General features: G+C 42.0%; 1 protein-coding gene across 1 annotated transcript; it reads right to left on the bottom strand.

The window, feature by feature from the left end:
- Positions 1-78: 78 nt before the first annotated feature.
- On the bottom strand, positions 79-27298 carry adcy3a (adenylate cyclase 3a). The gene is made up of 21 exons (XM_078287232.1): positions 27055-27298; positions 24760-26027; positions 22260-22409; positions 19276-19406; positions 16794-16905; positions 15843-15970; positions 12911-13069; positions 11624-11789; positions 11019-11138; positions 10198-10340; positions 9282-9443; positions 9045-9132; positions 7331-7447; positions 6489-6796; positions 5813-5933; positions 5517-5675; positions 4940-5086; positions 4401-4514; positions 2709-2835; positions 1663-1787; positions 79-710 (listed from the first exon to the last, which is right to left on the bottom strand). Exons 2-21 carry the CDS (start codon positions 25432-25434, stop codon positions 531-533), a joined length of 3432 nt encoding a protein of 1143 aa, XP_078143358.1. The 5' UTR covers positions 25435-26027; positions 27055-27298; the 3' UTR covers positions 79-530.
- Between the last annotated feature and the right edge of the window lie 169 nt (positions 27299-27467).

Consider the following 27467-nt stretch of genomic DNA (forward strand, 5'->3'; position numbering starts at 1 on the left):
TAATTAACTTGTGATCTCGAGATAACGGCATTAAAAAAATAATTGCAAGCACGGCCGTTCTCGGCTTCCGTAGAATTGAAATTATAGTTAAAAGTTAAATTCAATAATAATCACATTCAATTTCAAGGCATTGCATTCACTTTCAAATTGTGCCTTACAAATTCAACGGATCAATATGAGCATGACATTTTTCAAACTCAAATACAATCTCTGCTGGTACTAATATCCTTCCATAGAGAATGAACAAATATCTGTACAGTGGTGTGTGGCATGTTGTCACAGGTCTGGAATAAGCGTCTCAGTAGTATTTTAAATTGCTTTCGAGCTTTGTAAACATTCTGTTAACATGAGTCCATGTATCAAAATGTTTCATGGTTTATGGGCAAAGCACTTCTCTTTCCAAACAATATCTCCTTTGCCCCTCTATGCATACAAGGTATAGTAAATGTGATTGCTGGGGAGTGTGTGGGTGTATGTATGTGTGTGTGTGTGTGTATGTATGTGTGTGTGTGTGTGTGTGTGTGTGGTCCTTAGCTGTCCACCACCTGGTGTGGCAGAGTGACAGAGGAGCCATTGATAAAAGAGCCTTGTTTGTCTCTGCCTTTCAGGAAATATGTGAGCAGCTCTCCTTTTCCTTTCACAAAGATGGGACCCCTCCTCACAAAGCGGAAGCCGTACTCCTTCAGGATGTTGTAGCAGTCCTCCACCACCTGGGGGCGACAGAGACAGGGAGTGTAGAGTGAGAGTTTCAGAGTGTGGCACAGAAGTTATTTGTGATTATTGCAACCAAAAACACTTTTAATTTGGAATTGGAGTTGCAGTTTTCTGTGTTTTTTTGCAGACAAATTGTGGGTTGGATTTAAAAAAAAAAAATGGTACTAAACTGGCACTGAGGAGATAAAAATATATATATTTTTTATTCTAACTGTATCCTATATAATCACTTCCTGTAATTATGAAATGCTTATTCTTTTTTTATTTTCTGAGCAGAAAAAATATGGGTTCTAAGTTACAGCAAAGGAAAATACTGTGCTTGGATTCCAGTCTTTATAAAATAAACCTTCAACTCCCAATAAAATCAGTCTATCTGAATGAGCTTCATGATTATAGACTGTATCGTTTCATTTTAAAAAGTGTCCATTTCTGTTTGAGGTGGACTTCGTCTTCCTAACAGCATGCAAACCAAAGGCTCAGGATAAATGAGACTATGATAATGCAGGTTAAATGAAGAAAAAAAAAAAAAAGTGACTCAGTTTCTATTATTAGGCAAAAAAATTGTAATCGGTCAAAATTACAAGCAGAAAAATTGCGTTAAGTTCTCATAAATCCTGCGGTTGCTACCGAGGAACTAAACTATGAAATGAACTGTTTTGGGTTTTTTTTAAAGATTTTCTTCTCCATTGTAAGCCTTATTTGACGGAGCAGTTCAGAGACATATACCTGTACTTTTACATATAGTGATGGAAGGATGATCATTTATTTTATTCTTTGAAGCCAGAGGAGCTGGAATCCAATGACATCCTTAAGTGACGCGGGTATTCAACGCGGTGTCCAGCCTTATGAGGGACATTTTGTGTTTTTCCTTATGTGGATACACGAGGAAAGGTAATCAGGAAAGGTAATCGATGGACATTTAAAAAAAAAAAAAGGTAGAGGCTTTACCTGGATGTTCCCCATCACGCCTGTCGACTCCATGCGACTGGCCACGTTCACAGTGTTGCCCCAAATATCGTAGTGGGGTTTGCGGGCGCCAATCACTCCTGCTAACACTCCGCCTTTATTCAGACCTGGAGGAAATTATTGGCAGATTGGCATGCAGGAATATATACTACTATTAATCAAAAACAGCTGAATGTGCTACTAACACATACACATACAGTATGTTAGTATTACTAAACCTAGATCTAACCCTAATCCCAACCCTAACCCTCTGGAGTTAAAGTAACAGAAATAACAAATGATATATTTTTGTATTTTGATGAATAACTTCTTGCTTGTACAACATAGAAATAAGCAGAGAAATACTATTGAAAGTGCAGATCCTAATCTTTCCATCAATCATCATCAAAGTCTGTAGACCAATCAGAAGCAGAGATATTATCACTTAGATGAAAAAGTAAGCGCTGTATGTAAAATCTTATTTTGCGCAAAGGAAAACCAAACTTTTACATTTTGATCTGTAATTTGATACTCGTTTGACGTAGAAAGAAGTGGAAAAAAGCTGCGCAAAACTGCGGGCTCTAAACTTTCAATTGGTTCCTAGAAAGACTGTGGACCAATCAGAAGCAGAGCTGTGCACAAAGGGACCAATCAAATGAGACGCTAGACCTATAGCTGAAGAGAAAGGATATCATGCTTTAAGGGTCAAAACTGTTTTTTAGGTGGTAAACAAAGGCAAATTTCAATGTATTGCAAAATTGCAAAAATGAGCTTAGACTCCAAAGGGCTGATAAAACATAATGCAGCTTTAACGTTTACCCTAACATAAATCTAATTGTAATTCTGATCTAAATCCAAGACCTAAACCCTTAAGTCTTAACCCTAAACTAGCCCCTTGTAGGAGTAAGGACTGGCCACAATGCCCTCACTGTGGAGGATTTTCCCTCATATTTCTATGCTTGTGAGAACATGTGGTCCTCATAAGGAATAACAGACACACAAACACACACCATACGCACAGATTCAACAGGTGAAAGGTTAGCACTGACCGATACGTAGCATGAAGTTGTTGAATGACTGGTAGTTGATGTTCATGAGCGTGACTTTCATGGCCAGAGCAAAGTCTGCCAGGTCTGCCAAATGTTGCCAGCGCTCTCTGTCTGACAGCTCTTCTTTCTGCCAGACAAAACAGTGTGAAAACAGTATTTGTATAGCACTTTTTCAAACAAATGTTAGAAAGTGCTTATGGCATAAATAAGGAAGTACAAGTGGATAAATAAAATCAAGGTAGAAAAAAAATAAAAACAATAAAATAAAATAAAAACAAATAAAAACACAAGTGCAAGAAATAAAAGTAAAGTACCAGATAAAACAAAACAATTAAAGTGGTTATCTATTATATATTCATAAAAGTGCTTTTTAAAAGGGGATTTAAAAGGATGAGCCAAGAATTGACCCCTGGGGCACACCACACTAAAGATGAGGCGGAAGAGGCATTCCCTACAACAACTGAGAGAGTTCTATTAGCCAAGTAAGGTTGGAACCCTTCTAGAACGTAATCAGTTATAGCCCCAGTCTCTACTCAAAACACTCTGTTGTAGCTGGAGAAGACTCAGCTCAAATAACCTGAACAAACTCTTGGCTTTGTTAGCTAGCTTAGGCTAATTTAGCAGATGTTAATGTTAAAGGACTACACCAACTTTTTGGGAGTTTTGCCCATTGGTCACCTTACCCAATATCTGACAAGAGTATTGGAACCAAAATCATCTCTGTGTCTCCAATAGATAGCTCTGTCCTCTGCACATACTAGGGCATTAGCAAACGTGTTAGGTAATCGTAGGCAACTGAATCCCACTCCCAGAAAGTGGGTCCTTTAACATGCAACTACTCGCCATTACTAGTGCTAGCTTCTACTAGACACGTTAGCTAGTGTGGAAATCAGATGTGGTTCCAAAAAGACAGTGATATAGCTGACCAGATACTATGGTTAGCTAGCTAACAAGCTGATATTATCTAAACACAAAATCAGTCAGATGTATCAGTGGCAAATGCTTAGTTCTCAGTCAAAAAGCACAGAAATTAACCACGTCTATTGAATTCTGTTGAGACAGCCAAGTTGAACATTTACAAAAGCAAGGACCTGAGGACCTCCAATATGGCCACCAGAGGGTGTGTTATATCACATGAAAGTCCTCAGTATCTTCACATTAGCCTCATACAAGAGGACTAGCTTGCTTATTTATCAATCTATTATTGACATATTATGAACACACAAAGCACTCCAAAGTATGCCAAATTCATCAGTTACATATATGTTTGTAAAGCAATATTTATACTTTTAGGGCATTTTGAAGTCTTAAAATGGCTTGAATATGATTATCTAAACTCAAGGGCTTAAAAGGCCTTGAGTACAGTTAAACAAAGCATTTAAGTCTTAAATTCAGTTTTCAAGGACTTGAAAGCGTTACAGTTTCTTTCTACAGCCCAGTCACGCAGACCTGTATTCTCATAGGTCATGGGTTGTTATAAGTTTTTTATTTCAACTGTGAATTTGGCCTTATTCTTCATTCTAAATGGCATTTAAAAAGGTCTTAAAAAGTCTTACGTTTAACTGAAGAAACTTAGAGACACCGTGTACTATAGAAGTGAAGACTCTGCTTTGCACTGGCAGAGCAGCAGTTCTGACCCCAAGTTTAAAACAGGTGAGAGAATGGTGAGTTTGTGGTGGTGGCAACGCTTACCTTCAGGCAGGCGTAGCCGTTGCTGATGTCCGGGGTGACGCCTGATGCTGCCATGTAGGTGCTGCCAATGGTTTTGATCTTTGTAATACAGCGGAACTGAGACTCATCCAGCAGCTGTCAGAGACAAAATTCAAAGGTTACTTCTGCTTGTATTGAAAGTAGAACTACTGGAGATCGAAACCCCGGCCTCATGTTCCCAAAATAAGAACACTATTGTTGGTTAAGAGGACATCCTAATGGTCAGGGGATGTGTGAATAAACTTGGGCATACAAGTCAACGCGTGGGATTCAAACTAAAGCTGGGGACACACTACATAACTTTTACACCTGTATAGCCATTTGGCATCAAAATTGGAGCAAGTCAGCACTAGTTTGGATTGGTCGTAAAGGTGATTTGTAGCAAGCGAGGGTTCAGGACTTCAATCTCTTGTCTCCAGCTGGGACTATAAAGATTATTTCAAACATAGTGAGTCTGGACAAAATTTGACACATAAGGCACTACCAAAACACCGAAAAGCAGAATGATGGACCATGCTTACACTGTCAAAATCTGAGATGATCTCATTGAGGAACCTCAGGCATTCAATCCCTCCATTATTGATGCTCTCCTCTGTGTAGAAGTCTGAGAAGTTGGGGATGGAGGCGAACATGACTCCAATCTCATCGTAGGATTGGCTGTACAACTCCTGGAAGGTGTCAGATTAACAAGGACAAGAAATTGACAATACAGGGGTGGAATCCACTGAAAATCTAACAGTTAATTAATCCCCACTCTGTCTTCTAAAGCCAGAAATGTTCACACTCTTGAGTAGCAATAATGCGTGGTAACACTCATCAACATTACACTATTTGTTGTCATCCTCTCACATAGAGCTAGTTTAGATGAGAGCGGACGCAATCGCCAATTTTAGAGGGTGTAACGGAAAAATAATATGCCATGTACTGTAACGAATTATTGCTACCAGGGAGTTATACTACTAAGAGCCCAACACTGCTCAGTAGACACAAATCTTGAATAAATCTTCCTTGACAAAGACTGGTCTGACCACCTCTTGTCTCCACATGCAGTCCTAAGCGAGAACTGATGTGGCGTCTGTGGACGTTTGCCCGTCTTACCTCATCCCTCTTCTTGGAACCCAGGAAGTGACGCGCGACATGTTCGGGCAGCATGTTGGTCACCAGTGCCTCGTTCCAGCGCCTCATTTCGTACACTTTCTCTTTCTGCTCATGGACCTCGATCTTCCATAGGAACAGGGTTCGCGCTAGCTTCTCCACCTGCAGCCACAAGAAAAGGGATTGCAGACCAATATGGGTTTTTGAAGGCTGCTACAGATACTGATAAGTGTGAATTGAAGCTGCCAATGGCTGATATTTTGTGCCGATATTCAATATATCCAAACACGCTTTCTTACATGGCGGGAGAAGTAATAGAAGCTGATCATCATGATGAAGATCATGATTGTCATTGTGAACTTGGAGGGCACAAGGGATAGCCTGCAAACAAGACAATTGACAACAGCTTCAATGACAAAACTCCTGTTTGAAACGCAAATTTAAATAGCTTGTTCCTCTTACGCCCCAGTTTTTTAAACCTTTAACTAGCAGGGTTTCCATCCAAGTATTCTTATGAAAATTATTACATTGAATTAGAAAGGGTTACGAAATTCTATGGGAACGGATTTGATGAATAAATAATGACACACCAGTTCAAAAGTGGCTTTGGACATTCTGAAATGTTTATAAAATATCTGTCGACCACCACCTCCCAGGAATGCCATATCTACTGTCATTCCCATGTATAAAGGTGTGCAGTTCTTTGTTTTCATCTTTGGACAGGATATAATATGGCCAATATTAGCTGACACCAAACAACAATAACAACTCACCCATGATTTCTGGTACATGTGTGTTTTACTCTAATGTTCAGGAAGCCTTTATATTTGCTTCGACCCAGTTGATGGAATCGCAGCTGATTCACATATTAGTTCTTTCGCAACATTTCAAAAGTTTGCTCCAAACTGACAGTTGGCTTGACGGATGGATGGAAACACAGCTACTTCACACAGACCACACTAGCGTCCCTCTCACCTGTAGTCTTGGAAGCGGGCCATGTCGTAGCGGTCGAATATGTCCCTCCAGCTGTAGATGTTGACAATGCCGGTCGCCAGCGTTATGAGGAGCATCAGCGTGAGCTTGACCATGTGACTGACCTGGACCAGCATGGTGGTGGCCATGAGGGCCAGCACGGCGATGTAGCTGTAATACTTGGGGTTCTCCACGCAGCCCTCTGGGCCGAACGAGGTGGAGGAGGAAGAGGAGGACGAGGCAGAGGAGGAGGGGGAGGAAGGAGACGCTGTGGTGCTGCCTGAGTCCAGGACTCGAGGCAGACAGCTCAGCTAGATGGGGGAGAGAGAAAGGTTATATTGCGTTGCTGTTACATCCCCAAAACTGGCATTTGCGTCCTCTCTTTCTTCAAAGATCTGGATAAGTCAGTTCCCTGTCCTGTGAGGATGAGGACACCAAAAAGTGTCGATGTCCAGTTTTCTTGTCAATCTTTCACTGGATATAATCAATGTAGTGGAAATACCCAGAGAAAGTCAACATTTGTACCATGTCTCATCAAAGAAGTGGGAATACTTCAACCTGAGAAAGTCAACTTTTGTACCATTTCTCATCAAAGAAGTGGGAATACTTCAACAATAGTAAGGGCTTATTTTCTATTGGTAAGGAGACAAGGAAGACAGTAAGTGGGTAGGTTATATAATCCTAGAGCAACACATGAAAGAATACCATCATTCTTAGGACATCATGCACTATATCACCTTATCAAGTGATCAAGACCCTCTCTTCATCCCACTTGCTACCACTCGTCGACATGCCCGTAAGTTTGTGAACCACTTGGCTCTGAGAAAAGGCGGAGGTTGGCTCACCATGTCCACAATATCCGCCATGGTGAGGATGAAGATGGCTGCCATGGCCCAGGTGTTACGAGCCCAGCGGGTGTGGTCGATCCAGGTGGAGAAAGACACCAGCTTCTTGGGAAAGACCTAACACAAACATACCATATGTCAGTGAGAGCTCCTTTAAACATTTTACTTTTTTGGAAGAGTTAGGCTATGTGCAGACAGGCAATTCAAATCTGATTTTATCCGCAAATCTGAACAGCAAAAAAACGATTCAATGCGATTCAAATTGTCTTTGAGAGAATGCGACTCAGTCTGATCACTCCAATTGGATTTCAAGTGTTTTTTCCCCCATCACTCCCCACCCAAACTTGCAGGCACCTATAGAAATAAAAGTATATATGGCAGGTAACAACCACCTCCACTGTGGACACCTAATGTGATGAATGCGTCATTATTTTTATTGAAATGTGCACAGTTACTTTGTCATGCTAGTAACCTCCACTATTCCCTGCAGGGTCAGATTTTCATATGTAAACTCAAAATCACTATTCAATTTTCTCAGTGTTGCCCCTTTTGAATTTCACAGCTCGGCTTTTCAATTTAATTTGAAATCATATGTTCCCTGCATAATACATATTAAAATTCTTCTTGTCAAGACTGCTATTTGTTTATTTTGTTATTTATTTATATGAGATATTACCTGGTTAAATAAAGGTTAAATAATGTCTAAACACACAAATCTGATCTGGTCACTTGTAGTTTACAATGTGAACAGTCAGCCTTGAAGATTAGATTTAAAAAACAAATCAGATTTGCCTGCAGTCTGAATGCATAGATGCTCTGTTTTCACATGCACGTGACTGCATTCATGCGCACATGTGCTTCTGTTAATGCACTGTGTTGTGTTCCATCAGATTGGTACTGTAGACTTGTGACATTGTGACAGTTAATATTGATGGCAACTGAAGTGCCCTTGAGTGTTATTTACAGTGAGTCTGCATTTTCGCAGCACATTTGACTGTGTGTGTGTGTGTGACTATCCATCCAGCTGACTGTCTATGGGTGAGTGTGAGTGTACTGCACAGGGGGTGATAAGCCTGGGGATGGGTGCTGCCTGTTAGGGTGATGGTACCAGTCAATATTGGGTTAGCTGGCTGCATAACTCTAGATGTCAATAACTTTGAATTTCCATGACCTGGTTGACAAGGTTGGATCAAAAGTGCTGGACCATGCCAAACAAGCATGTACTTTACCACACCTTACATAACAGCGATGCATTGTGTCATCATTACATCTGAAATACTGGTGTGTGGTTAACATGAACACACCAAATAACTCATGCACCGTCACACCATAGTACGCCAAATCCTAGGATTATTTAGATGTTTATAATAGCAGTGTTTTTTGCAAGACTATCAGGGTGTCTGCAGGTCCTGAAAAAGTCTTAAAATGTCTTGAATACAGATAAATAAAGAATTTAAAGTCTTAAATGCAGTTGTAGAGGTCTTGAAAATGTGTTTTTTCACACAGGTGGTTTCAGGTTAGAAAACAGCCCAGCAATGCACACATATATTCTGTTACAGCTACAGTTGTTTCCATTTTCACATCTGATTTTTTCAGTCGCCGTGAGCGTCCTGGGGTTAAGACAACAGAGGTTGGTTATGAGACAATGGTGTGTGTGTATGTGTGTGAGTGTGTGTGTGTGTGTGTGTGTGTGTGTGTGTGTGCGGTAACTCACTCTAGGGAAGATGGCGGCCAGAGAGCAGATTGTCAGGATGAGCAGCAGGACTTCTCCCACAGCGAGGGTGATGTAGTTTGCGATCAGCCTGTTCCACAACACAGGAAGACAGCGGAAAAATGATAAAAGACAAGAATCTTAAGGAGGTATAAATAGTACTGATAGGAATCAGCAAGACCAGATTCTGTACAGTCACATGTGTACCAATGACATGCAGACTTGGCCTTGTGAACTCACCGAGGGTCTATGAGCGCCTCCATCGCCGCGGTGAAGAGGAGGACCACGCAGGAGCAGCTGAAGGCGGCGCCGCTCTGCTTCTCCTTCTCCACCGAGTAACGGGTCTCCAGGTCCGGATCCACAAATCTCAGGGAGAGCCGGTTGGTGTGTTTCCCCTTCAGACTGATGAGACAGAGGGCGAATGGAGTGGATGGAGTCATTTTAACTCACAACCTCAACAGTCGAATAAAATGTGAAATAACACAGAAGAACAAACTTCAGGTTTTTTTTTGTATGTATGTAATTTTAAAGCATGATTTACCGTGTTAACCGTACATTACATTACTTATACTGAGCTAGTGTATATTAATAATATAGTATATATTAATAAAAATATGAAATATGTAACAAAACACAGAATTATCAACACTGGGCTAGTAATAATTTGTTAGGGCTAGTAGAAATTTCACTCTACTAGCCCAGTGGGCTAGTACCCAAAATGTGCACCTTTAACATTGGTTTGATATCATTAAAGGTTAATATCACAAAATCATTGCCACATTAATTAAAACATTAGTATAATTATGGTAAACACACAAGACCACTGCCAAGAAATGCCACCTGGTCAGATTTTACGTGAAAAGGGGTTGCTTTATGGCACAAAACAGGAAGAGGGCGCTGGGGGGGGAGTGACAGGGTTTATGGGAAATGTAGTCTTAATTTTGAGAAACACTAGCACCAACAATACCACTGGTGTGAGATAGAGGCTACCAATCGTCTCCAACATGGACTCATTTGTTTAGTGTAATTATACCAAGGTATCAACATTAATTGGACGATGATATACTGTTGTTTAAAAATGACACACACAGCACCTTTAAACTCAAAAAGAAGAGGGAGCGCTTCACGGTTCTTCACGCAGACGATCTTTACTTACGCTTGTACCGTCTCCCTCTCCAGCAGAGCCTCGTTGAGGAGTTTGTTGAGCTCCTGTTCGTTCTCCTGGGCGTCGATCACCCTCTCAGCCAGGTCCCGCAGCCGCAGTCGCCGCCGAGGGTTAGGGAACGATGGATTCACAACCTGGAAGTCGCAACAAGAGGAAGGTGGATTTCCAGATTTGTTGCATTTTTTTCGATATGTTTTTACATTAAATTCGAATTAACAGAGGTGGAGACTAAAGTCACAATTTTAATTGCTTGAGATTTGACTTGATGCATGAAGAGAAAACTTGAGACTTGACTTGGGACATGACTTTGACTTGTACATTGATGACTTGCAAAGGTTTCTAAAGTCTTCACTTGAGATCTTGTGTTTGTGTAAATGACTTAGATTGAAAGTGATGAGATTTGTTCCAGCAGACGACTGAATTTAAATTCTGTTTTCTGAATTTGTATGGAATGATTGAATTTATTGAAGTTGAAACTGATTATAGAAATCAAACTCATGATGCTCTTACCAACTTTTTATCCTATTAAAACCATATTGCATTGAAAAGTCCTAGCTATTTAGTTTTCTTTAAGATATTAAATTGATACTGGGCTCTTGATTTGTTCTGACTTGACTTGACGTTCTACATGTAGACTTGAGATTTGACTTTAATGAAATGGACTTGACTTGAACTTGACTTGGTGATCTACATTTAGACTTGGGACTTGACTTGAGACTTGTGCCTCAAGACTTGACACTGACTTGGGACTCGGGCAAAGCTGACTTGGTCACACCTCTGCTAATTAACCAATGACGGCAGTCCTTGGTTACCCTGGTGTCCAGCTCCTCGGGTTCCTCCGGCGTGGTGCAAGCTGTGTTAACACTCCCATTGCACTCTGTAGTGTTGATTAACAGTGGCGAGTTTCCATTGGAAGAGGTTACAGACAGCTTCTAATGGGAAACAAGGAGTCGGGAAGTAATGAGGGATTACTGTGAAAGTCTGCAACTGAAAGGTCACTTCATGAAAGATTTAATGGAAGACTTATTTTATTATCACTCAGTTTCTTTAATGGAGCATTGAGCCTTCTTACATTTTTTGCAGGAAACAATTTTCTTGAACATACTTAGATATTATGAGTGAGATATATGTTTAACTATGGTAAGTTTTTATCAGTGTGGCATTTTTACATGATTTCATGTTTTCATTCTTGATGGGAGATGACCATTTTCTATCCTTCTTATGTTCCTGATAACATGCTTGCATTTTGAATTTTGAACGGATCTGGAGTAACATTCACACTTGGCTTTGACTAACTAGAAATATTCAAACGCAATTTAAATATATATAACAAGTTTTAGAAATAGCCGAGTATCATATCTAGTATTTCCCTGCGCACCACCCGGCTGAAACAGGATCTCATTTGCATATGACTCACCACCCCGTTGATGCCGTTCTTGCCCACAGGTCCTTTGGGCACGACCACCAGGAAGGTCTCGATGCCCCGCTCCTTCAGGTAGTCGCAGCGGTCGCCTCCGTTCCCCGGCTCCACGTCGAACTCCCCGTGAAGGCACTCCATGGTGCTCTGGGAGATGTGGACGCGACTGGCGGAGAGGTCAAAGGTCAGGCAAGTTATTGGCCTACCGACTGCCGAGGAAGAGGGAGATTCTGCAGACTTTATGGAGCGATGCAAATCGTTCCAACAGAACGGCTTCCTTATTTGATTCAAGCTTATTTCTAAAGGATAGTTGTTTCGCTTTATTCACGGTACAGTTGCTGCTTCCAGAGAAATAGGAAAATAAGGAGGGACTGTCTGAACGTGTGTTATTGTGTGAGTGTGGTATGATGGTGCTGAAAAATAGCATGCTGTATGCGCTCAGTCTAATTTCCCTGAATGACTTTAAATTTAGAGTTTAGGCATTTAGCTGATGCTCTTATTCAGTCCAAAAAATATATAAGGAGTGCAAAGAGGCCTTATAATATAGAGTGGATACCTTAGGTTGTGGAAGTAAATTTCCCATTCATTTTTCCCATAGGAATTTTGATTATTGTAGACTTGGCATGAGCTATCAGATTGAGGAAATCACTATGTTCCTGCAGAAGCCATCAGTCAATCTGATTTAGTCCATCTGTTTTATTCCAGAGTTCCCGGTAAAATACTACATTACCCACAAGCTTTAGCGGGCGCTCACCAATTGGAGAGGTCGCTGTTACCATGGAAACGTTACCCGCTCCAAAGTTGCACATGGCTGGTAGCCAGACCAGAGCGAAGTAAGGTATCACTCGTGCATGGCTTTACTGTCAGACATTATGAAATCATTACAGATCAGTAATCATATCATTATATTATTTACTATCACGGTTGAAAATGAGGGAAAGGGAATCCATAACATCACTTGTAATGCTATATGATGAGTAGCTCATTCCCTCCCAAAAGCGTTATGTACACAGTCTTGTACCCTCGCCTTTTTTTGTTTTTCATATATATATTTTTTCGGAATCTATTGTTATAAGCTCATGATTCAACTGGTAGCTGGTTGGTTTGGTTCAAATAACGGTTTATATTGGGATTTATTCAAATGCCTGTGGAGAAAATTAATGGGACATTTACTGGCAGAACCAGGACAACTGAAATAGGGGGCGGGCACATTTCATTTTAAAATGAGTAAGTAAAAGTTCTAGAAATAGTGCATCAGAATAGAGTCGTCGTGCGTTGAGTCATTACCCTGGTATTCCTCCGGCCTCCATCTTGTTGGCCACGGTGACGTCGGTGGACCAGACGTCATACTGCCAGCGTTTCTGGCCCAGCACCCCCCCCAGGACGGTGCCGCTGTGCACCCCGACCCGCATGTCCACGTCCGTCTGGGTTTTCTCTCGGACGTACCTGCGGGCGGTTCACAGAGCGACCGAGTTACATAAAAACTATCAGGTTCCTGTACCTTTATCCAACCATTTTCCAGGGTTAGACTGATATATGGGGCCGATATTGGCCTTTTATTAAAAATCGAATATGCTTTAGTCAGTGTCATCCTCTTTTGATATGATGCATATGATGGTCCTATAGGATCAGCTGATTCGATTTTGGTGGTGATCCAGATCTGGGATTTCCACCATTAGACGATTTCCGTTTTTAGGCATAACTATTATGCTGGTGGGAAAGTCTAACATGTGGGACTTCAAAGTCAGCTGCTAAACAGTGTTGCAGTCATGTGCTTCTTTCTTGAAATCAAACCCGTAAGACAAATGATAAACCGTCAGAGGCTCTGCAAGCTGGAGAATCGCTCAGCATCAGCAGAGGTTTGCACTCAACTGAGTGGCTTCTATTTGCCTATGGGAAGCCCTTAACTTGAATTCATTCTAACGAGACATTTCATTGGATTCCACACAGGTATGAATAAATACGCTAATAGTATTTTTATCATCATTAATCTGGGTTTCAATGAGAGTTTTAGTGTCCTGTGGTCTAAATGCTGTTTCAGAGGCTTTTCCACCCTGGCAGTAAAATTCTGTGGGAAATACTGAATACTTTTGGCATGAAAATGGTCAAATTGTGTATTGATATTGTGCATAATATTGGCTACTGGGCAGCTTCAATCTTATTCATGCACCCTCCTCCTCCCCTTTTCTCCCTCTTTCTCCTTCTCTCTCTTAATTGACTCCTTCCTCATTAGACCTATATGGGTTTTTGAAGGCTGACACCAATACCAGAATTTCTTGAATTGTATTAATGCTGCCAATAGCCAGTATATTAACGTCTGACCATTTCCATAACAAAATATTCAGGGGCGAATTCACAAAGAATGGATTGCGGCCGCTAATAGCACCATGAATTGCGTATCATTTGCAACCGCTATTTGCTCCGTCTCAAGGACCGATTCACAAAAGATATTGCGCTAATGATATGCCAGCGCAAACACGCCCATAACCTGTTGCAACTGAGTGCAATTTGCCCCCGTTTTGCGTCTGATTGCAATTACCAATGTGGCAAAGTATAAATGTTGCCTTTGCGCGAAGAACACAGTAGACAGGACAATGGCAGAGAGAAAGAGAAAAATGAAATTTTTAGACCGCGAGCTGCAAGTCCTGACGGACGAGGTGCAAAGGCATTCCTCAAAACTTCAGGCAAGACATTTAACCGGGACTGCGAGAAACCATATTTGGGATTTAATATCCCAGTCTGTCAGTGCTGTTGGTGTTTCCAAACGCACACCTTCAGACTGCAAAAGAAGATGGCATGATTTGAAGCGGAGAACAAAGGAGAATGTATTCATTTATTTTTCATGACACAATTGCATCCTGTCACTGCATCCTTTGTTTGTCATTGCATCTCACTGCATCCCAAAATAAACTAGAAGGGCACTCGGAGAGCGCAGACCTCCGCCAAGGCCAATCCAGTCTTCTATGATATGCAAATGTGCAAGCGCAACACGGATCCGCTCCAAAATTTAATGGGTTCTTCCTTGGCCCATGCTACACCCTTCCACGAAGTTTCATGAAAATCGGACCAGTAGTTTTTCCGTAATCCTGCTGACAGACAGACAAACACACACACAAACAAATGGCACCAAAAACATAACCTCCTTGGCGGAGGTAATACTGTAAATGAGTTTGAGCGGGGCTGTCCATGGTGCTGAATCTTTAGGCCAAAATAAAGCCCACTGTGCTGACTAGTGAGATAAGTGAAAATGAAATTGAGTGGTATTGATTGTTTGGTTGTACTGATTTATTTACTTTCGTTTGTGAAGCAATCTGTGTTAAAGTTCTATAGTAATAATAATAATAATGTCAAAATATTATTTACAGACTGTATTTACAGACAATTTTATTTTTTAGGTCACACAAAGGTGGAATTGTTGCAGAGACATTTGCAAGGTCAATTCAATTCAATTCTCAGTTAAATCAACAAGTGAAAAAGTCTGGGCGTGACTCCCCTTATAAATGCGCTTCAGTTACCACCAGCTCTCTGAAGACGCTAATAATTTCACTGTAACTGTGTGTGGCAATTAGCGCCGACCTTTGTGAATTGGACTGTTTTTGCAATGAGGCTCATTTGCATAGAAAGGGGGCAATTTTGCGCCAAATGTATGCATATTACCTAATTTAAATACGTGCAAATAGCACAGGAGCACCGAGACGCTATTTGCGTGGCAGCGCAGTTAGCGGGGCATTTCACCCTTTGCGAGTGCTTTGTGAATTACACGGTTTCTTTTTGTCTTATTTGCACAGGTTTAGCGTCAGCAAAAGCCGCGCAATCCTTTTGTGAATTCGCCCCTCAGTGTTTCCCCCAGAATTTGATTCTTGTCAGGGTGGAAAAGTCTCTGAAACAGCATTTAAACCATCATGGGGCACTAAAGCTCTCCACTGAACCCAGAATAGTAATATTAAAACATATTCATGTGTACTTGTGTGGAGTCAGACCCAAATGTTGCATCAGAATCAATTCAGGTTAAGGGCTTCCCATAGACAATCAGTGTAGTATTTATCAATTCTACAACAAATATGTAATCAATCAAATGCATCAGATCCATCATATCAGAGGTGGATGACACTGACTGGACCAGATCTGATTTTTAATAAAATAATGTATTTTAATGAAATGGCAATATCGGCCCCATACATCTGTCTCACCCTTCCGACCGCCTCATTCCCCTACTCACGAGATGGCCTCCACCATGGCCAGGCCCATCATGATGGAGCTGGCAGCGTGGTCCTCCCTGTAGTCCGGCAGCCCGCAGATACAATAGTAGCAGTCTCCTAGGATCTTGATCCTCAGCTGGTGATATTTCTAACAAGACAGAAAACATTATGTCACAAAGACAGACTCGAGATAGGAGTTTTTAGGACTTTTCCTGCTGCTATCAAGTCAAGTCAAGTCAAGTCAAGCAGATTTATTGTCATTCAACCATATACAGTGCACAGGATATAGACGAATGAAATGTTGTTCCTTCAGGACCACAGTGCAACAGGACAATACAATACAATACAATACAAAAACAACACCTTAAGACTACAATTCACTATGTAACAGTTAAATTACATTTAGACTATGTTTAATGCAGTGGACATGAGAATGTAAACACAATATAATAATTACAATATACTATAATATATAATATGATATATATACACAATATATACAGTGTAATACAACATAACATAATATAACATAATATGCTATAACATGCCATAATATACCATATATAACATACTATAACATAATATAACATCCTACAACATACCATAACATAATATCATATGTTACTATATTGTATAATATATTACAATGCTATACAATAGTATAATAGTAAAATCTATTGACAGTATAGCTAGTGTTACTGACAACAGAGTAGGGATATGTAGGTCTCTATAATTGTGTGTGTGCGATGAAGTGACTGCTCATAAGAACGAACAATTAACGATAAACGACTGAAATGAAAGATGAATGCAAATGCTATAAAGTCACATTAAAATCTGAATATTTGAAACTTTTCGGTACGCTTTATGAAACCCATTATGAACATTTCTACATGTACTGTATATAATTGGCAGATGTGCGTGTCATGAGACGGCAATCATTAGGTGATGGTGTGATTAGGTGTGAAACGTACCGCGGCCAGCTTGTCGAAGCGGGCGAACAGCTCATTGAGCAGCTTGACCAGCTCCTGAGCGCTGCAGGAGGAGGACAGCTGGGTGAAGCCCACGATGTCTGCAAACAAAATACTGCAGGACAGACAGAGACAGAGATGGGACAAAACCACATGAATGAAATTAAACTTATGAGCGTCTGTTTTTCACGTCAATCTGTTTTGTATAAAGTCAAGGAAGAAGCCATCTTCAGCTGGCTGCTTTCTTGCTGCACAGTATGTGGTCAAAGATTTCCTCTAAGGTTTTGTATTGGTCACATTCAGACTGGGATTGGAGTCAATTCATGAATGAACTCAGTTCCAATTCAAGCGAGGAATTGGAAAATAGGAAACAGAATTTAACTTTTTTTAATTTAACAGCTTATTTGGAATTTCAGGAAGTTGAATTTAATTCAATGAAATTCCATGTTTTTTCCCTACCACATATCTGAGATTACACATAGTGTTATACATTATCAATACTGAATATCATAAAATGTTAAAGGTACCTTTCAGGTGGTAACTGATGCAGAACATGTAATCATAACACATACATTATGATTGCATATATTTGATTTGTTTAACTGTCTCTTATTTGATTCATAATGTTTTATTTCGAATGTTTAGCGAGTCAGACAGCAACCTCTCTTAGAAGTGACAGGGAAATCAATTCTGTTTCCTGTCTTTTCAATTCAATTCCAATTCTGTTTGCTTAGAGCTGGGTGCAAATCCAATTCCAACTCCAGGAATTGCATTGGAATGTACCATGCATTCTCAATTCAGTTCATGAATGGCCCCAACCCTGATCTGATTCAGATACAAAAACAACTTAAGGCAGTCATTCTCTAATTGGGATCATTCCTAGTGGATTACATCATCAGGGCTTAAAGCAAAAAAACATTCTGAGCCTGAAATGGGGGGGAAATGTTCCTGACTGATGGGGGGGGGAGTCAGCACACTACACTTATTTCTCTATTAAACTAGTCCAATAACAAGAACAACAAAAACAATTGACACATTTCTGTGTTGAATGAATGAATATTCAACACAGCATTATTAATCTATAAACCTAGTGCAATAAGGATAACTGTGGAGCCCCCCAGGGGTCACCTGGTACAAAAAAAAAATGATGCGTAAATCTTACAATTTACTCCTAAACCGTGCCCACGGATTAGTAAACCATGTGCACAGATTTGTAATATCTACATTGATAACATCAAAGAGGGACTTTTAGGCCTATATACAGTGAGCCAGAGCCATTACACACAGCTTGGCATACATATAGTGAGCTGTAATAGCCATTAGGCACCTAGACCATATGTGAACCATAACCATTGATTAATTACATCAGTAGGTCTAATTTATGATCCGATGTGTGTTTTGGTGACAATATGAAACCCATTTACTCCCTATAAATCACGCTTGTAGAAAAAGCATGTTAATTAAATTTTATATGCAACTCTGTGGGCCGCTGTGGTGTCCCTGTTTGACGTTATCAATATACGTATTACAAATCTGTGTGCACGGTCTACTAATCCGCGGGCAAGGTTTACTAATCCATGCGCACGGTTTACTATTCTGTGCGCATGGAGCCGTGCGCGGTTTACCAATCGGTGCCCCTTATGGATTTCCACATCAATTATTTTCTTCTTACCAGGTGACCCCTGGGGAGCTCTGTAGAGAACAGCCAAAGCAATGCCACATTTTTATGCTGAATGATGATTATAAATTGTGAAAGACAGATCACGTTCCGGTCTGTCATTGCTGCTGGAGCGGAGTGGCAGCTGTAACTGTTGCTCCCCGTGTGGTCAGATATCGGAGTGCGCGCATAGCGGCGTTGTGGCTGGGATTTACCTCATGTGGAAAGAGCACTTTCTTTCTGCTGGTTGAGCACACAGTGCAGAACAAACACCCGGTTCCCTTAATTTGTCGCACTAAGTGTCAAACGGTTTCCTGTCTCCACCCGTTTATTCAATCCATAGCCTACCTATCGCCGTTTGTTTTTTACTCCTGTCTCAGTGACGCGTGTATCTTCACCAGCTTTCATAAACCTCGTTTCCATATTTCAGCTGTGCTACACTACGGAATCGGTGCTACATTGTGATAGAAAGTAGGTTGCTGTTCATTGGATAAAAAAAAAACCTGCTCGCATTCCATTGGTAAATGTAAAATATTGCTTTGCTTAGCTGAATATGATTGGATAAAACGCATCAAAAACAAAAACCCACGTGGAGTGAGTCCATATGCCGGAAATCCAGCACCTGGCCGGAGGTCTTTAAGCCCTGCATCATAGTGAAATTAAACTATCTCTCATTTTGCTGGTGACCGATGGAACCCACTCACGGACCCCCTGGAGGTGCCCGGAACCCACTTTGAGAACAACTGCTTTGTTAAACTTAGGTGAAACGATAAATTCTGGTTACATGTGAACGTACGATGGCAAAATGCAGAAAAGGTACCAAGTTACCTGACATTTTCGTGCCTGTACATGTACATGGTGTTGAACTGCTGCATCTCCTTCTGACTGGCCTCTTTCTTCATGTCCTGGAGCATCTCATCCGCTATGTGCTTTGGAAGGATGGACAGCAACAAACGCTCCTACGGATGAGAAGGGATACGAAACAGATGTCAGACAAATCTAGAGTGTGCTTGTACTAAGGTTAGACCGATATATTGGTTTGATAATACAGGGGGCCGATATTAGGCTTCTATTAAAAGCTCTAGATCTAGTCATGATGAGATCAGACTGGCTCATAGACAATAAGGACAGACTGTCGATTGGCTCATTCTCTCCTGCAGCACTGTGTTGCTTTCTGAAGATACAGACCGAGTTCTCCAGACGGTTAGAGGTAAGAACCTGCACCCACAGTGAGCCTATTACCCAGGATATACGGTAATGTTGTTTCAAATTGTTAGGCAGTACTAAGGCCGTCACCCGTCCTGTATAATATGGAATCGTCACTCAATGAAGAACAAGATGATGTGTTCCTTAATCAGCCAATATGGACTGCAATTTGCTCTGTATTTCTCTACTTATGGGACGAAAGTGAGAATGGCACAGTTATGAATCTACTAAGGAAACCAGTTTCATTATAAAACGTGACCACAGGGTAAATTTGGTAGAAAACACTGGTGCCGGTGTCTCTTTCTCTCCTCTGGGTGTGACGGTGTGTGTGTGCGCGCATTGGCTGTTGCCAGGTTATGGAGTCGCAAGTCGACACAAAATGCATTCAGTGTGCACAACTTTCAAAATCAATGTATTCTCAAAATCAACCACCACCAAAACTGTGCATATCTGCGAAACTCTACATAGGCTACTCTTTGCGAAGTGGTTAAATTCATGGTCAACACCTATGCTAACTTAAAGTTGACAGTAGTTTGCTAAATAAAAATATTTGTAATATAGTGAAAATGATGAGAGACAAACAGTGACACACTCATTGGCGACCCCTTGAGTCCCTTACTGGTACTGTTTTACATTAGTCGCAAAAAACAACTTGCCACTTGACAAATAGCAGTTTTGCCCAACGCTAACGACAAGGCAGTTTCTCACCTTGTATTGAGTGACGCTCGCTGGACCATACCGTATCACAATGTGTATTTGTATCTGCAGCGACTATGCGTGACAAAAATATTTTTGCCGGCAAATACTTTAGTTACAACTAGACTGAGCTAGCAAAGCAGTTTTGCCAAACAGATGTGGAATTTATTACGTTTGGGCAATGCTAACAAAACATTTTGGCTACCAGGCTAACAGGTACGGTAGGTTAGCTACCTCCCGTATGTGTTCATTTATTAATTAATTTATTAGTTAATAAATTTGTTAATTTGGGTTCATCCAAAACACTCCAACTACAGCCCCACTTTGAGATTTAGTCTGATAAAACAGCTGGATTTTTACATAAAAATCTGGCCTACTGCAGCTTTAATCATTTAACTAGTTCATCTGACACAAGATGACCCTCGACCCAAAGGCCTTATTGAAATATGAGGCAGATCAATAGCACGCTGAATAAAAAAAAAAAAACAAGAGACAGTGGATGTGTGGTGGAAATGGTTGGCAGTCTTTCTAGAGAGCACTGTTTACAGGGAGCTGAATGGCCTCAAACTGTCAGTCAACATGGCTGCAAAGATCCTGCTCTCAGTGACCCAGTACCGGCAATGTAGAAAACACTAATGCGTCAAACAAAACAAAAAGCCTTGAGTAAACACACACGCACACACACACACACACTTGACTTGCACACACATTAACATACACCTACACACACGTAAACACACATTCGTCTACATATAAAAGGGGAGGGGGGCAGCATGGCAGGTTTCAATATTCTTATCAAAACCTGACAGAGAGAGAGAGAGAGGCAAAAAACGGGTGAGCGAGTCGGCTCTGTGATTACAGCTGACACCGTCTCAGGAGGGTGGTTGCCATGGTAACCGGCAGCGACCGGATGCTCCTTGATTGGCTGGCGGCCCTCGTCTCCCAGCAGCCCATGCTTCTCCATTAGTATTCTGGGAGTTTCTTCCTCTCGTGGTCTTATCAGCCCCTCTTCTTTTTTTTTTCCTCTCTCTCGCCTTCCCTCTTTCTCAAAACACCTTTGCTCCCTCCTTCCTTCCCCATCCTCCATAATCGCCCCTCTGTACTCTCTCCCTCTCTCTCTCTCTCTCTCTCTCTCTCCTTCTTCTTGGGTCTTTTTTTCTCATTCTCTTGCTCTCTATGGCACGAACCGTCTGTTCCATAAATAGTAGTGATCGAGAATGCCCAATGGCCACAGTTGTGAGACAGGAGAAGGGAGGGGAACTGACTGCTGACACAGTGCTAACTCACACAGACAAACACCAAACAAACCAACACACACACACTACATACACATATTCGAAATAGCAGAAACTGAATCTGTGCGTATTGTAGCGGCGGGACATGCACAAACAGTGGTGTGTAGGCCCCCAAAAAAGTGACCTCACTGATGATGGGGTAACTCAAAAAACCTTTTCCACTTCAGCACCTCACTTTATTGGTCAGATATAGAATAAAAACACCATCAGACATCTCAGCTGCATTGCATTCTGGTCCATTGAGGCTGCTGTCTGTAGAGAAATTGGTCTCTCTGCCTCTTCTACGATGGATTTCTCCCTGTATGATTGTTGAACGTCTCTTGGTGCAAAATGGCGAGTCTAGAAAGAAGCCCTCGCTCTTTGATTCTGACGTTTACCGTTGATGTTTTAGATAACTGAAACATTTTCTGCTATCAAACTCCATTGTAGCTGCTGGAACTATCTCCATCTACGTTTGGCGAATTATCCACGGGAGAAATACACCACCAAACAACAAAGTGGACCCAGAAATCACCATAACAGTGTGAAAGTCGGTCCTTGTTAATCAACTGTTGCACAAACACAAATCTCTGCACTTTAACACACGTATCTTCTATATTGTTTCCCCCGTCTCACCTGTTGCTGGCTCTGTTCCTCCAGGTTGAGTTTGACCTCCAGTGACTGTCTGGCCTCCAGGAAAGCCTTGCGATGCTTGCGGTCGGCCATGTAGTAGGACATGACCCCCACAGTGATGGCACACACATAGATCACAATGTTGGCCAGCAGCTTGACAACAAAAGATGATGCAACAGTTAGGGGACTCCATAATATAAACACACACACACAAATTAAACCTATATATGTAAAGCTATATAGTCTTCAATGTTGATGACCTGTTTACATTTCTAGAACAGGGCACATAAGGAGGAAGAACATAGGTAAAATTTCAAATCTAGATAAGCTTTGAGTGTTCTAGCCTTAATGGAAACCTAGGTCTTATCCCATGTTCACACTGTGAGCAACATGATCAACAAGTCACTAGAAACTCAGCCGACGTGTGGACGCTCAACAAGCTTGTCACCACAGCTGAACTGTTTGCGGTCAGTTCTCTACCAACATGATTTCGTTCCATGAAAATAGTTCTGCAAGAAATGGATTCCAGCCATTCAAAAGCTTCCCAGTTCTCTCCAACTTTTATTTGAAAGAGGACAGGAATAAATGTCTCAAAAAGGACAGATGCTTGGAGAACGGTTGCGTCCATCGTTGGGGTCGACGGTAAGCTCATCTCAATGCTACCTAATAGCTATGCTAACTCATCAAAATGATCTAACATTATGAAAGGCAATACCAAAGCAACGGAAAATACACGATTTGCCGGTTCAAAAACTTTGCAGCTACTTTTAGTTGGAGCCTCTCACACTGCCCACAATCAGTCAGAATAGAGCGACCCATCAACCACGTTACTAGCAGTGTGAACACAGGGTTAGCTTTGGGATGGCTGTTGATGAGTTAAATAGAACAGTGGAACCACCATTCCCCGAGCTGTCCCTGCACTGCGATAACATTTCGATCCTCCTATTGCAGATCGAAGCTCAGATTGGGTGTTTGACCTTTTATTGAGGAGGTTCTCTGGAATAAAAGTAGCCTAATGATGAGGCAGAACGAAGCTTATTGACAACCAAACACGGTCAGCGAGAGAGCTGTAAACAGTCCGGGAATGTCAATGTCAAACGAGTACATGGCCTTGAACAGAGTGAGCACTCCTGATATGTTGTATAACGGTGTCTGCGGGCTCAGAGTCTCCTACCGACATAAGACTTTCAACTTCGATTTGTCTTGCGTTTTGTGGTCTTTCCACTGAACATCCCTACGCACACTCATCAATGATATCCATTCATAGAGGTTCAAAGATCATCGTCTCGGTCTAAATGTGAAATTTCCCTCAAGGTGCCCATTCATTTGATGGCAAAGGGATTCATTGAAAGAAGTTATTATTCTGCATATGCTTGCGCCACCTGAAAAATGCAGTCTCATTCTGTGACTTAATACTCGGGCCGAGATTCCACATTTGTCATTCTATCCGTCATTTTCTTCATGTCAGCCATGCCACCCGTCCCTCAGGAGTGTCCTCCACACCAACCCACACAAATGCCTGTGTCATTCTCTAAATCCATCCTGCTAAGTAAAAGCCCACATCTCTCCTTCCAAATCAGTGACACCCCGCTCCTCCTCCACATAAACACGCTCGCCTATCGTTCTTTCCATCTTCTAATGTCCGCTACCTTTCCGTTCAGTTTCCCCATTCTCTACTGCTTCCCCAGTAAACCAGTCTCCAGTCAAAACCCCCTATCTATCTGTGTCACTGTCTCTACAATTAACAGACCACAGAGTAGAATTTTCTGTCAAACCCTCTCCACGTATGTGACTCCTTCCTACAGACACACCTTGAACTCAATCTACTGTTTAGAAAATCCACCCACCCCACATTTATTTCCATTTGTCCACTGCGTTCCCAAAAATCTCACCTTCCTTTCTAGGCCAAACGCACTCAGCATGTCACTGCAAGATGCAACTGAAAGTAGATGCAATTTACTTGCATCTTGAGTCTGAACGCAAAATCTTGGAGGAATGGTTGAAGGGAAGAAGCGACTCTTGCGGTTCTTGAGGTTCTTACACAATGGCTTCCTCCGTAAGTATATGCAAAACAGATATATGCGAAAATTCAGAACTTGCGAAATTCAGAACTTCACTTTCATTGTTAAAATCAACTTAGATCATCTCAGAAATGGACATCTATGTGTTGAAGTCTATCATTTGTCCCAGATGCTGTTTTGATCTGCACGAACGTGCTTTTGGGCAAATGGTCCATTTCTGAGATGTTCTATGTTGATTTTAGCAATGAAATTGAACTTTTGAGTGTCTATTTTTCACATCTGTCTGTTTTGTATAAACTCCAGGAGGAAGGAATTGCATCAGATCCTGCGTTTGACCAGCCGCTTCTTGCCCCATGGTTTGTACTCAAGAGTTCCTCGAAGGTAAACACAAATGAATTGCAGTGATATCTTGAGACATTTCAGACTCCTTCCACCTCATCTACCTGCAACTCCACCCCACCACACCCCCTTCCCGCTCTCACCTGTCTGCCCAGTGCCGCCCCCTGGATGTCCTCCTGCTGTTGCTGGGCGATGGTGACACCCAGGACCAGTGTGTGGACCCCACAGGATACAGCGGTGATCAGCACAATGGGTGTCAACCTCAGAGGCAGAGTCAGGAAGAAGGAGAAGCTGAAGAAGGCCTGCCAGCCCACCGTGTCGCTGGCTTGGTGGAAGCGAGCGTAGTTCAGACCCAGGTAGCAGAATATCTGAGCCGCTATGAGCACCCACAGGGCGTAGGGTACCACCCGCCGCGAGATGCGGTCCGGCAGCAGCCCGTAGCGGCACAGCAGGTAGAGGAGGATATCCGCTGCCAGTCCCACCGACGCCACCACCACAGAGGCCAGTTTGTCACCGGTGTAGACCACCGCGCACATGACGATGATGTAGCTGTCGAAGAGGGCGGCGAACACGACCAGCACCAGGAGGGTTTCGTGTCTCTGCCGTCTGAAGTAGGTCTGGTAGAGGTTCTCCAGGGACTCGGGTGCGAAGGTGAGGCGCATGAACCGCGGCAGGCAGAGGCAGCATCCTGAGCTCCGCACCGTGACCTCGTGCGTTCGCCCCACCGCCTGGCCGGGGTCGGACGGCAGGGTCACCGAGCAGTCCGCCGAATACTCCGCCGAGTACTCAGGCTCCGAAAAGGCCCGGTTCCGGGGCATGGTGAACACTCGCCGGTTCAGCTTCCTGGCCTTTTCCTTTTTATTAGAGAAACTGGAAATCTGTTTGTTGTCCTACAGGAGCAGATAAGATACTGTGGGAACTTTCAGGCGTACATCAAGCCCTATCATCTGCTCTTTTCTATTCTGCTGTGTAACCACTTCTTTGCCCTGAGATGCCACATATGTGGCATGAATCACAAGTAGTGTCTTGATTGTCAGGCCCTGTGCACCGGAAAGATGTCTTCTTACATCGTTGTGCCCATAGTCGCTCGATCGATCGCTGTCATTTGACTCAGTTAGTACTGTGTCATATGCACAGATCGAGTACGCCTACTCTTCAGTAACACAGTGCAGAAAATGTGCAGTTCTTGTTTCCTCGTTCAACTGCTTTATGAATGCAATTCCTTCACCAGCTCTTTTCCTACTCTGTACTCCATATTTGCGTCTCATGGCAGAGTCGATGGTGAACTCATTAAGGATAGCAACATACCAACAAAGTCTATGTTTGCATGACTTCCCCTCTCTCCGTCTTCATTCCTCTGGGTTGGACAACTTTGTTCATTTTGGGCTTCCATAGTCACACCTCACATGGCCTAAATAAAAGGGACACATAAGGAGGAAATGTCATCATGGATTTAGCTCTTCCACCAAAAAAGAATGAGTCAGCCTGTGCATGAAACACAGGTGCATTTGTTTTTCAAACAAGAAAACCTGATGATCAGGGTAGGCCTACGGCAAAGTATGATTGTAATCTAAACTAAATAGACTGACTTTTTTATGCACCTGTTCTCTATTGGCTTACTAAATAAGAGCAGTAGGCTCACTGTAGCCCTGATACGTGTCGTCCTCTCTTGTATGGAGAAGACGTCACGCCAAACTCCATTCAAAAATCTAGCAGTTTGATGTTGCCTTGCTTATTGGCAAAGCTACGTACCTGGTAGAGCATGACTTCAGACCTTTTACAAATTCTTAGGAGGCACACTTCAATTCGGCATACATCAAATTGCGGAGCAGCACTTCTTTCAATAAAATTTCAACTTTAAAAATGGTTTGCTTGTTATTCCCCTCACCATCTTCTATCAAAATACACCGTGGTGGGCGGTAGCGAGCAGTGTGAGCCAATTCTCAAACTTGAGATGTTATTCAAATAAGTGCTGCTTGGTATGTTATATGTATGCCGAATTGAAATGTGACTTTTAACGATTCAAAAAAGGCATTAAGACATGTTGTATACGGTATGTACTTTAGCCGATAAGCAAAGCCGAATTAAACTGGCAGATTTTTGAATGCAGCTTGGCGTGACGTTCTCTCCACACAGAGAACGGCACGTACTGGGGCCAGGCTCAGTGATGTAGGCCTGCCTACATGTTGCGCTCCATCAAGACAAGGGAAATACAGAAGTTTTAAAAACAAATGTCAAAAATTACATTGATTTTGGCCGACGATATTTAAGACTTTCCCTATAATGACAATCTCAAACCTGCAAACAGGATCTTCCACACAGAGCATTCTCAGGTGATAGAGAGGACCAATGTAGGGCTAAAGCCACTTAGTCATATCTATTAATCCAACAAATCTGTTTAAATGGCTGGTATTGCATCTGTAAGCTTGATTTCTTACCATATCGATACATTTCTCCCACAATGGCTGAATGTGATCTTTAGTTTGCATCTTCATTTTCCAGAGACCTGATGTGTGGCATCTTATTTCCATTCATCTCCTATGTTGGAAGCTGAGATTTTGTCCCCGTCGTACCAGATGCTGTGAAAATGATCTGCATATTCAATATTGTTGCATCCGCTTACCGTCTGTGAAGCCAGTTTCCGTCTCCTTTGGGTGCTATTCCCTTTACAAAGATGTGGGTGTCATTAGCCCGCCTTAAACACAACAGCGTACATGTTTAGCCTTAGTCTGGTACAAATAAAAAATGGCTCATAGAAAGTCGTCTCGACGGGTGTATAAACCCCCACTGCTGGCTTTTTTGGTCTTGGGTGTTTTCCGCAGAACACCACGGAACAGCTCCGCTGTCAAGG

The sequence above is a fragment of the Centroberyx gerrardi genome, chromosome 12, assembly GCF_048128805.1.
Source record: "Centroberyx gerrardi isolate f3 chromosome 12, fCenGer3.hap1.cur.20231027, whole genome shotgun sequence".
Lineage (NCBI taxonomy): Eukaryota > Metazoa > Chordata > Actinopteri > Beryciformes > Berycidae > Centroberyx > Centroberyx gerrardi.